The sequence below is a fragment of the Grampus griseus genome, assembly GCF_964374135.1.
Source record: "Grampus griseus genome assembly, chromosome: 1".
Classification (NCBI taxonomy): Eukaryota; Metazoa; Chordata; class Mammalia; order Artiodactyla; family Delphinidae; genus Grampus; species Grampus griseus.
In genome coordinates, this window is record NC_139017.1 from 133,013,845 (window position 1) to 133,026,132 (window position 12,288).

General features: G+C 41.6%; 1 protein-coding gene across 5 annotated transcripts in view; it reads right to left on the minus strand.

Annotated features, from left to right (window-relative positions):
* The window catches only part of FGGY (FGGY carbohydrate kinase domain containing), a 421,541-nt gene that overhangs the window by 189,443 nt on the left and 219,810 nt on the right, over positions 1-12,288 (minus strand). Inside the window, exon 1 of one of the 5 annotated variants that reach the window (XM_082669268.1) lies at positions 11,504-11,598. The exons of 3 other annotated variants lie outside the window; for them this stretch is intronic. Coding sequence is in view for 1 of the 2 variants with exons in the window: in XM_082669263.1 (XP_082525389.1) it covers positions 8,759-8,843 (85 nt within the window). In the remaining variant the exon portion in view is untranslated. Of the gene's footprint in view, positions 1-8,758; positions 8,854-11,503; positions 11,599-12,288 lie in introns of those variants that run through there. One more of the 5 variants, XM_082669263.1, reaches the window with a different exon arrangement.

Here is a 12,288-nt window from a genome sequence, read left to right on the forward strand (position 1 = left end):
AATTTTGAACTGGACTCATTGAGTCTATACTACAAACTAGGGAGAACTGTCACATTTATGTAATATTGAGTCTTCCAATCAATGAACATCATATATCCCTCCATTTATTTGTGTCTTCTTCATTTTCTCTCAATAATGTTTTATAGCTTTCTGCATAGATGTCTCTCACATGTGCAATTAAATTTACTCCTAGGTATTAGATTTCTTATATTATTGTTAATTATGCTACTTAAAATTTTAATGTTTTAAATGTTTCCTCTTTACAAAATGAAACTTATTTTTGTCTTGACTTTTTGAATAGCACCCCTGCTAAATTATCTATAAATTTTAATATTTTATCTATAAAATGTTTAAATTTCTATATGTGTGTTATTGTGTCACCTATGATGTTAGTTTTATTTGTTTCTTCTAATCTTTATATTTTTCTTGACTTACTGCACTGGCTAGGACCTACAATAAAATGTGGAATAGAAGTGGTGAGAATGGGAAAGTGTTATTTCACCATTAAGTCTAATGTTTGAATTAGGTTTTTTGTTTTGTTTTCTATATATCCTTAATCAGAATAAGAAAGTTCCTTTCTATTCTTTGTTTGCCAAGATTCTTTTATCTTTTTAATAAATTTATTTATTTATTTATTTATTTATTTAATTTTGGCTGCACTGGGTCTCTGCTGCTGAGCGCGGGCTTTCTCTAGTTGTGGCAAGCGGGGGCTACTCTGTTGTGGTGCACGGGCTTCTCACTGCAGTGGCTTCTCTTGTTGTGGAGCACGGGCTCTAGGCGCACGGGCTTCAGTAGTTGTGGTACATATGCTCAGTAGTTGTAGCTCGTGGGCTCTAGAGCACAGGCTCAGTAGTTGTAGTGCATGTGTTTAGTTACTCCACGGCATGTGGGATCTTCCCAGATCAGGGCTTGAACCTGTGTCCTCTGCATTGGCAGGCGGATTCTTTTTTGTTTTTGGCGGTACGTGGGCCTCTCACTGTTGTGGCCTCTCCCATTGCGGAGCACAAGCTCCGGACGCGCAGGCTCAGCAGCCATGGCTCACGGGCCTAGCCGCTCCGCGGCATGTGGGATCTTCCTGGACCGGGGCACGAACCCGTGTCCCCTGCATCGGCAGCAGACTCTCAACCACTGCGCCACCAGGAAAGCCCAGCAGGCGGATTCTTAACCACTGCGCCCACCAGGGAAGCCCACCAAGATTTTTTTAAAGTCATGACTCGGTCTTAAATTTTTTTATGAAAGGCCTTTTTTTAAACAACTATTAAAATTGTCATATCATTTTCCTCTTTTTTTAAATATGAAATTGCATTCATAGTTTTTTTCCAATGTTAAAATAATTCACTTGAGCTCTTTTACAAGTTTTGGAAAACTTTTGGAAATTATCTTTTCAAATATAGATTCTGCTTTATTATATATCTCCTCTCATTCTAAGATTCCAATTATATCTCTACTAGACCCCTTTACCATGCCCATCTCTCATACTCCTCTGTGTATTTTGTGTATTTTTCTATCCTTTGTATACTGTGTTGTAGCATGGATATACATGGATATTTTTCCACAGATATTTTTTAGTGTGCATGGATATTTTTCCCACCTATTGTCCAGTTCACTAATTCTCCCTTTGGCTATATTGAGTCTGCTGTTAACTGTATACCATCTTTTCAGTTCTTAATTTCAATTATTGAATTTGCAGTTCTACAATTTCTGTTTGGTTGTTTTTATACCTCCCAGTTCTCTGAATTCTCCATCTTCTCCTATAAGTTTTTGAACAAATTACTCAAAGATACTTTAATGTCCATGTATAATATTTCCAACATCTGGATCTTCTGTGGGTTTGGTTTTTCCCTTGCTTTATGAAAATTCTTATACTTTGTATAACTAGATTGTTCAACAGAGAAATTGTATATGAAAAATTTTATTTATAAGTTGAACCTCTGATTATGTTATCTTCCTCCAGAAAAAATATAATTTTCCTTCTTGCAGTTAGCTGAAGTAGGGACAGATTAACAGAATTTAATCATGTGCTGAGCTCATTCAAAGCCGGGCCTCAGCCTTTGTAAAGTCTGTCTTTTTCAGTTTACTCTTATGGTCCCAACTAAAAGCCTAGAGTGTTTATCAGTACTCTTCATCCTTAATGATCCCTGAACTCAGGTTGTTGTCTTTCCATCCTGGAGAGATTACCAAATTGGTATTTCACTTACCCTTACCAGAGTCTCAGCTGCAGATTTCAAATCAGCAAATGTCCAGCGTGTAAAGCAGTAGAAGTATCAAGCCCAGTTCTTTGGGCTTCTCTTTTGATTATGGCCCCTCAAGTCAAGTGGATATCTCCGTGAAAGACAATAGGTTTTCATGAAAGCCCAGCTTAGAAACTGGATTAACTACTCTACGACTTTAAGGTTAAAAAGTTATTTACTATTTACTGCCAAATATGAGAGAAATTTTATTTCAAATTTAAAAAGATACTTTCATACATTTAATTTAGTAATAGATAGAAGAAATATAAAGAGCATCCAAAATTTTAAACAACTCTTGCCTAATCAATGGATTTAGAAAGAAGAAGAAGGAGGGGGAATGGGAGGGGGAGAAGGAAGAAGAAGATGTCAAATTCCCTGTCTTCCTTTCAACCCTATTTCAGGCTACCCCTTCTCCTTCACACTTTCCTCTTCCCAAACTATTGTGAATAGAAATACATAAGTCCTGCGTGGAATAAGTCTCTTGCTTAAAACCACCTTCAGAGGCTTGACAATGCCTGGGGAAAAGAGCAGGGCAGCAAAGACTTTGAAACATGGTGCTCAGGTACTGCCATTCTCTCCCCACCTATTTGACCTTGACAGCCTCATCTTCCAGGAACCTCTCATAGATATCACAGGTTTTGGCCAAATTGAAACGCTTACCATTTCTGAACACATTTCAGTGCCTTCACATATGCTATTGCTATTCTCTCCAACCAGACTCATTGCTTCCAGTGGAGAAGATACCCATTACTTTGGGTACAGTTCACAGGTTACCCCTCCCACTTCCCCAAAGGACCCTGGCGGCTGACGTTCTGGGGTTCTCATTACTGGTTGTGTGACCTTGAACAAGCGGCTGGGGTTGATGTGAAGATCATACAAGGAGCCTACCCAGCACATTCCTGCCATGCTGAAGTCACTCAAGGAATATTAGTATCTTTGTTCCCTTGCCTTAATGTTTCTACTGAAAGAGACTTCTCCCTTTTTCAAATTCCTATAGAACTTAGTCCTCATGTTATATCTCTATTTCTTTATATCATTGACTTTGCTACAGCATGTTGTTTATAGACAAAAACATTAACTCATGCATATACTTCCTGGGTTAAGTGCTGGGGTCTGAAGTTACAGAGATGAATATGACCAGATACAATGCCCACAGGAAGCTCACAGTCTAAGTGGGGGAGACAGTAATATAATCATCTACTTAAATGTCTAAATGTTATTGTCTATGTGTTACACTTAGAGATATGCACATGGGGAAAGAATTATTAGCCCACACGCATTAGGCTGGGCAATAAGGCTACACCACAGTAAAGCAGACATTTTGTGAATAAGAGCCAAATTATTCCAGAATATTTAATGCATTTCGCAGAACTGAACTATGTGGGTTTTTCTTTACAACTTTCAGTGGTGAGAGGCCTGAATATGAAAGGTGTATAGAGTCTTCACTCATGTTACTGATACTGGTGGCGGAGTCCACACCCACCCTCAGTTTTCACAGTGGTGAGTCACAAGGCTGGCATACTTTTAACTCTCTAGGCTAAATTCAGCCCAGGAAACTGTAACAATACATCTTAACAGCCTAACACAATCTCTTTAAAACAAACAGCTTTCCCTAGACCTGAGCATTTGATCCAAAGATGCTCCATGTTTTCTGTTTATTGAACATTTAAAACAAACTGTCCATGGCTAATTCAGTTAACAGAGGCTTGGCTGAAGCTATCTGAGGGTAAGAACAGGAGACCTAGAGTCAGACAGACCTTCGAGATTCTCCTCCCATCCCACCCACATGCCTGAACCAAGGTAAGTCTCACTGTGGCCCTTACATGGGGGTGGGGAGAATGTACGCAGCCATAGTTGTTGCCCATATCAAGTGCTGTCTAGGTAAATGCTTAAGTGGCACTCAGCTCATGGTAAGTGTACCAGATTGGAAGAGCTCTTTATTGCTCTGCTTTTGAAATAAAAAATTTTTAAATGCAGTCTTTCAATTAGCCTGGACTCAGTTTTGTTCTTTCTGGATTACACACGGATGACTTTTGACTGTAACCAACTTGAGTTTAGACCAGCCCTCCCACATCTGTTAAGGCATTAGTGGTGAAGTTCATTAGGATCATGTGGGCACCAGAGACAAGGCAGATGTTCAGGCCCCCGTCAAACCTACTGGTGTGAATCTGTCATAGTGGTGGGTGCAGGGACCCAATAATCTGCATTTTAACTAATGCCCTAGTTGACTATGCATACTCAAATTTGAAAACCACTACAATACGTAAATAAGGACAGAAATCAGATGTACAAACAAGCGAAGCAAAAACCTAACTATGTTCAAATTAAAATACTCATTTTCTTGGATTATCTGTATTATGATTCGATTTACTATGGGTAATTGGAAATAGTGTAAATAACGTATTTTCTCACGTTGCCCCTCTATCAATTTTCCATTCTCAGTGTTCAGTAAATAGTAATTTCTAACCAAAATGGGAACAGAAGGAAGTTATGTGGGAAAATTTGTCATTGCCACCAACAAAATGAAGATGGAACATTCAGAAGTATGGGCACACAGAGATAAACCCATGCACATATGGTCACCTTAACTTTGATAAAGGAGGCAAGAATATACAGTGGAGAAAAGACAGCCTCTTCAATAAGTGGTGCTGGGAAAACTGGACAGCTACATGTAAAAGAATCAAATTAGAACACTCCCTAACACCACACACAAAAATAAACTCAAAATGGATTAAAGACCTAAATGTAAGGCCAGATACTATCAAACTCTTAGAGGAAAACATAGGCAGAACACTCTATGACATAAATCACAGCAAGATCCTTTTTGACCCACCTCCTAGAGAAATGGAAATAAAAACAAAAATAAACAAATGGGACCTAATGAAACTTCAAAGCTTTTGCATAGCAAAGGAAACCATAAACAAGACCAAAAGACAACCCTCAGAATGGGAGAAAATATTTGCAAATGAAGCAACTGACAAAGGATTAATCTCCAAAATTTATAAGCAGCTCATGTAGCTTAATAACAAAAAAACAAACAACCCAATCCAAAAATGGGCAGAAGACCTAAATAGACATTTCTCCAAAGAAGATATACAGACTGCCAACAAACACATGAAACAATGCTCAACATCATTAATCATTAGAGAAATGCAAATCAAAACTACAATGAGATATCATCTCACAGCAGTCAGAATGGCCATCATCAACAAATCTAGAAACAGTAAATGCTGGAGAGGGTGTAGAGAAAAGGGAACCCTCTTGCACTGATGGTGGGAATGTAAATTGATACAGCCACTATGGAGAACAGTATGGAAGTTCCTTAAAAAACTACAAATAGAACTACCATACGACTCAGCAATCCCACTACTGGGCATATACCCTGAGAAAACCATCATTCAAAAAGAGTCATGTACCAAAATGTTCATTGCAGCTCTATTTACAATAGCCAGGACATGGAAGCAACCTAAGTGTCCATCAACAGATGAATGGATAAAGTAGATGTGGTACATATATACAATGGAATACTACTCAGCCATAAAAAGAAACAGAATTGAGTTATTTGTAGTGAGGTGGATGGACCTAGAGTCTGTCATACAGAGTGAAGTAAGTCAGAAAGAGAAAAACAAATACCGTATGCTAACACATATATATGGAATCTAAGAAAAAAAAATGACATGAAGAAACTAGGGGCAAGACGGGAATAAAGACACAACACAGACCTACTATAGCATGGACTTGAGGATATGGGGAGGGGGAAGGGTAAGCTGTGACAAAGTGAGAGAGTGGCATGGACATATATACACTACCAAACGTAAGGTAGATAGCTAGTGGGAAGCAGCCGCATAGCACAGGGAGATCAGCTCGGTGCTTTGTGACCGACCGCCTGGAGGGGTGGGATAGGGAGGGTAGGAGGGAGGGAGATGCAAGAGGGAAGAGATATGGGAACATATGTATATGTATAACTGATTTACTTTGTTATAAAGCAGAAACTAACACACCACTGTAAAGCAATTATACTACAATAAAGATGTTAAAAAAAAAAAAAAAGAAAAAGAAGTATGGGCACAGAAATCCTAAAGGGCTCTGGAAGAATATTCAGCAGCTCAGACTACAGTGAGCATGGGCAGACTTTGTACATTCTGTGTTTGGATTTGAAGAGAGATGACAGGACCAGAGAAAAATCTCCTCTCACAAAGACAGTGGCCAAGATCAGAGTGGGTAGGAGACAGTGAAAAGTAGCAGTGCTCACCCTCAGGCCTGATGGATGAGTAAAAAGGATGCTGAGATACAGAAGTGAGAGGTGGGGAAATGCACTTTCCCTTCCAGCTATGCTTCTGCAGGCTGAGTAAGTGACATTGCAAAGGTAGAGGGCAAAGCCCTGGCAGCAAGTGGGTTATTTCTGAATTCCCAGGGCCTGGGAAAATAAACATCTGCTTCATTCCATTGAAGTGAACAGTTTTGTTCTAAGCTTAAAATGAGCTGGCATTTTTTTTTTTTTTTTTTACTGCTCTAACTGTTCCTTTGCACTATCACCCATTGGTATTACAAATCAGAGCTGCACTCCCAAAGGCAAATGCTTCATGTAGAACACTTGACATAGTTTTCACATGACAATCAGTGCTGAGGAAGCTATTTGAATAGATAGGGTTGATCCAACTTAATTTTAGCATCCAACCTCCTTAACTTGGAATTCTAGGCTTTTTACATTTGAGCTTCTGACCTGGAAGAGCTAACACTTAAGGGCTCACCATATGTCAGGAGAAGGCGTCTATAAAATGCAACCACCGGACGAGGTGCTGCTGTCATTACCATTTATAGAGGAGAACTCTGAGGCACTGAGCAGCTAAGTAACTTGTTAATAACCAGTGGCAAAGCTGGGAGCTCAGAGCCCACACCACAGTACCGGCTCTGATTTCCCGGCCATCTCTCACTGTTCCCCTCACACGTGAACAGCAAGCTTCCCATACTGAAATGCTCCTTGATGAAGTCAGGCCGTTCCACACTCCGAAGTTTTTCACATTCTGTTCCTGCCTCTTGAAATGCTTATCCCGTTTCCACCTCCTAGGTGATGCTTCTCTCACTTGTCCTGGCAGAGCTAGTTGATCCATTACCTGCCCTCTTGTGACACTTCCTTCTCATCCGGGAAAAGCAGCATGCAGGTTACAATGAGATTTTTCTGATGACAAGTCTGCCTTCTCCACCAGCTGCTAAGCTCCTCTAGAGAGAGGATTGGGTCATCTCTGGTAGCCCCAGTGCCCTGTATGGCATCTGAGGCCCATACAAGTATGGGCCTAACACATATCTGCTGATTGAGTTAATTGCTACCTTGCTTCTTAAACCATAAAATGTTCCCTCACTTCACTGAGGTCTGCTTCCTCAAATGTCACCACTCTGGATTAAACTTTCCAGAACTCTCTGTACTGGCAGCAACTCCTGGCACTCTCCATTGCTTTACACAGACCTGTCCCTCATAACACTTAGCAGTACCTGATAAACACACATGCATGCCTATACACGTACATATATACACACATATACCCACACATGCATAAACACATATACCCAAGTGTGTATGTATATGTGTGTGTGTGTATACTGGCACACACACATATACGGATACACACAAGCATTCAGACATACATACACATTTATGAGCATGCAGATACAGGCACATTTGTGCACACATATACACAGACACACACATGTATATATACATGGATGGTCATACAGAAGTGTATAACAAATGCACACACGTGGACACACATAAGCACGGGCACAAACACGCCCATACATGTGCATGTGTGTGCATACACACGCATGCATGCATACAGCACATATAAAAATATGCACATATATGTTTATATGTAAGGTTACGAACACCCGCAGCAAGATAGAAGCTGTACAGAGTAGGAACTTGTCTCTATTTACTACTACATCCAACACCCGTACAACAATGCCTGGCACGTAAAAGGAAGCTATCACATATTTGGTAAATAAAGGAATGAATCTTTGAATTTCTCTTGCTCACTGCTATCATTCATAATGTAAATCTGCTGAGATCCAATTAGTCATACCTAAATACACATAGCACTACCAGACACTGTCCTAAGTGCTTTACAGATATTAGCTTATTTATTCTTCAAACAACTCTATGAGGTGGGTGCGATTATTATTCCCATTTCACAGATGGAAAAAACTGAGGCAAGAAGTGTCAAGTGACTTCCCAAGGTCACATGGACAGGAAGTGGAATCAGGATTTGAATCAGTTATGTGTTCTTAATTACCGTTGTGTTACCTCAAGATTTTTCATTTTCACTGTCGTTAGAAGTCACATTCCTACATCATAGCACACAGCATGATTTTTCTTTCTTAGTTTCTCTAGACATCTATACTGGCTGCAGGATGCCAGGAGGCAATCCTCAAGATCCCCAGTGTAGGGAAAAAACAATCTTTTTTTCTCTTCACCCTTTATAATGACTCATACGAATGCTTAGTTAAGAGAAAATTGAAAACAAGGAAATTACCCAGGCCCGTGGGGAGATGATAAGGAAGCAGACAGCAGTTCAGATGTGAGGCTGCCGCGGAGGGGCGATGACTGGAGATGTGCATTTTCCCACCAACAGCTGCGGATGTGCAAGCCCCAGAGTAAACATTAGCGCTCAGGGTTATTACATGGATGTGAAGCACCATGTGCTGAGTTTCTGTGCCATGAAAAACAGTGGACCTTTGGGGTAAGCCTACTCTCACAGCCAGTGACGCAAGTGCAATCTTAGACTTTGGGTCCCCAAACAAACACTTTTCCAGCAGTCTTCTACCTTTTGAACTTGGGGTGGGAAGTCCTCCTAACAGGTGGTTGGCAGTATCAGAACCTGGGGCTGGGTTATTCTTTGTGTTTTTGTTTTTGTTCCCAAGCTCAGCAAAGGAAAACAGCAGCTCATCTTTTCAGTCACATATTAATACATGAGTGAATAAGTAGAACCTTCTGGTTACAAATTCCCTCTGGATACCAGATAAGGTTCTGAAGCTGATGAGTTTGGTCAGAGATTTGCTTGAAATCAGGCACTCTGGGCACAGGAACTCACACTGAGTCAACACACTCTGCTCTGTTTAGAAGGAAGCACTTGTTCCACTGTTTGATGAAATGTCTTCACCAAAGTAAATGTGAAATGACGGGGAGAGACAGATCAGCATTACAGTCTTGGATCCAATCCTTCCTCATCCTGTATCCTTAAGCAAATCCCTTCACCTACTGGAGTGTCCATTTGCTCAACCATTAATGGAAGCAAAAATACCAGGATGATGGTTTGAAAGTGGCAAGTCACTACACAGATAAGTTTAATATCAACATTCATTTCAACATTAATCAACAAAAATAATCAACAAAATTATTATCAACTTTAGTATTACTGATCTCTCCACCACAGTCAAAAAATAGCCAGCCTGGTCTAATGAGCCTGGTCTTATTCCCCATGGCTGGGAGAGCCCCAAACATGTGTGCTGTTTGAAGTATATTTTATTAAGTCCCTTCCCCAATCTGGGCCTCAACTCTCTCATCCATAAAATGGATCTAGAGGGCTTCCCTGGTGGCACAGTGGTTGAGAGTCCGCCTGCCGATGCAGGGGACACGGGTTTGTGCCCTGGTCTGGGAGGATCCCACATGCCGCGGAGCGGCTAGGCGCGTGAGCCATGGCTGCTGAGCCTGTGCGTCCGGAGCCTGTGCTCCGCAACGGGAGAGGCCACAACAGTGAGAGGCCCGTGTACTGCAAAAAAAAAAAAAAAAAAAATTGGATCTAGAAACATACCTACCTGGAAGAATGTTTAATAGAAGCTCTACCTTCCATTTTAGATACAGACATAAGTTTGTGTAATTATAGGCTAAGGTAAGTAAATGCATAGACATATCTAGACATACATAAATATACTAGAAGGGCAAGCAGGAAAAAGCTCATAGGCTCTGGAGTAAAAAAAACTTGGACCTAGGATCCAACTTTATCATTTACTGAAATGTCACAATGAAACAAGTTATTAAACCTTGATATCCTTGTATATTAAATGCAGAAAACAATGGCAGCCAACAGTGTGTTTGTGAGCTGATGACACTGACTATTTAAGTGCCCAGCGCAAAGCTGGACACAGACTGAAACAAAAACAATTGCTTTGAACTTTTCAGAAGGAACTTGAAATGCCAGGCATTTTTATTATTACCAGCTTTTGAGGGAGACCCTTAATGCAGACTGTGACCACAAAATGGAAGAGACTTACTCATGAGTGGCTTAGAACAACTAGTCTACCTATCTGATAGCCAGCCAGGATCCTGACTGCAGCCATTAAATGGGACATAACGGGTAGAATGGAATAACATACACGCACATACAGGGATGTATACACACATACACATGTATATACATGCAATGCATATACAGCTGCACATATACATAAGCACAGGTGTGAATACACCCACTTCTTGCCTGTTCTTATTTTCCACGATGGATAGAGTTCCAGATACCCAAAACCATTCCCTTTTCCTAATTTGGAGATGGTGTGGCATAACAGGGGCAGGGCCCCTGACCAATAAATTAGGAGGCTCAGTTTCTAAATTCAACTCTGACGGTAATTTGCTGGGGTAACCTTGGATGACTCACTGTTTTTCTGGGCTTCAGTTTTCTCATCTGCATATTGAAGAATTTGATACAGAAAGTCTTTAAGCAACCTTTTAGTTCTTAAGCCTACGATCACTCATTATCCAAACACGAGCCTGTATATAAAATAAAGAAGTTAACCATTTCAGGGTAGGCTCATAGCGGCATATCCTGGGTTGTGTGGCACAGGTTTAGAGAGGGGTAGGACAGCAGGAGGGGGCTGTAGCCCCGCAGGGCTGCACTTAGCCCTGATTTCTGACCACAGAAAAGACCGGTCTCCCAGCTAAGGCTCATCCCTCACAGTCCAGAGAAGCACAGTGTTCCAGGAAAGCCCTGGGGTCTGGGGACAGGAAACCCAAGGCCGTCCTTCCCCCCATCCCCTCTGCCCCTCACCAAGGCTCATGCAACTGCTCTGGTCTCAGGCAACAGTGGTTCTCATTAAACCAAACCTCAGCCTAACGCAATAACCTTAAAATCACACCAACCAACGCCTCCTCCCCCTTTCTGATTCACATCCAGGAACTCCCGGAGTCATCCTCGCCCTATCTGCTTGGGCACTGACACCGCTTTTCTCCTTCCAGATTCCCTGGCAAGACTTTATCTGCTCTTCTAATCCCCCTCCTTACAGACCGTCTGCCTCTTTGGATCCAAGCTTCTCTTTCTTGTTGGACACAGTCCCTCCTGCCCCCAGTTTCCGGTCTGAGTCTGGGCCTGGCTCCTTCTCAGCACAGTTGTGGTTTGGTCTGATTTGTCTACCTGAGAGTTGCACATCGCTTCTGCTTCTGACCTGTGTGCCCAGTGCCAACCTGTCCCACAAACCGTCTCCTCTGGGCACCAGGTGACAACTTCCTTCCTGTAATCGGTTTCCCGGCCCCACCCCAGACACTCAGACTCAGGATCCTTCGCGGGTAGGCCGTAGGTATCTATATATTTTTTAAAGGCCCCCTTACCTGGATTTAGCAATCCTTGTTTTGGATATTTCAAAATCCTCTCACTTTTATTATCTTAATTAACTCACTGATTCACGGGGGACTGACTCTGTGGGTCCCATGCTGAAAGATGGGCAGAGTGAACATGATTTGGTGGGAAAAATGAAATAGGTGAAAGTGTGGCAGAAACACAGAGGAGGGAGTGAATCCTGGTTTCTAAGAGCAGGGTTCAGTTTGGAGACAGCTCCACTGTATAAGTAACATTTAGCCTGACTGCTGACACATGAGTAGGACTGTCTAGGTGGGGAGTGGGGCTCAGCCCGAACGGAGCGAACAGCGTGACCAAAGGCAAGGAGGAGGCAAGTGTATATGATGTGCTGAAAGCTGGACAAGTGGTCGTGTGTTAGACTCTGGGTAAGACGGAAGGGGCAGGAATCATCTTATACTCCTTAGTCTGAAGTCTTCACTCTACTGGCTTATCTCACA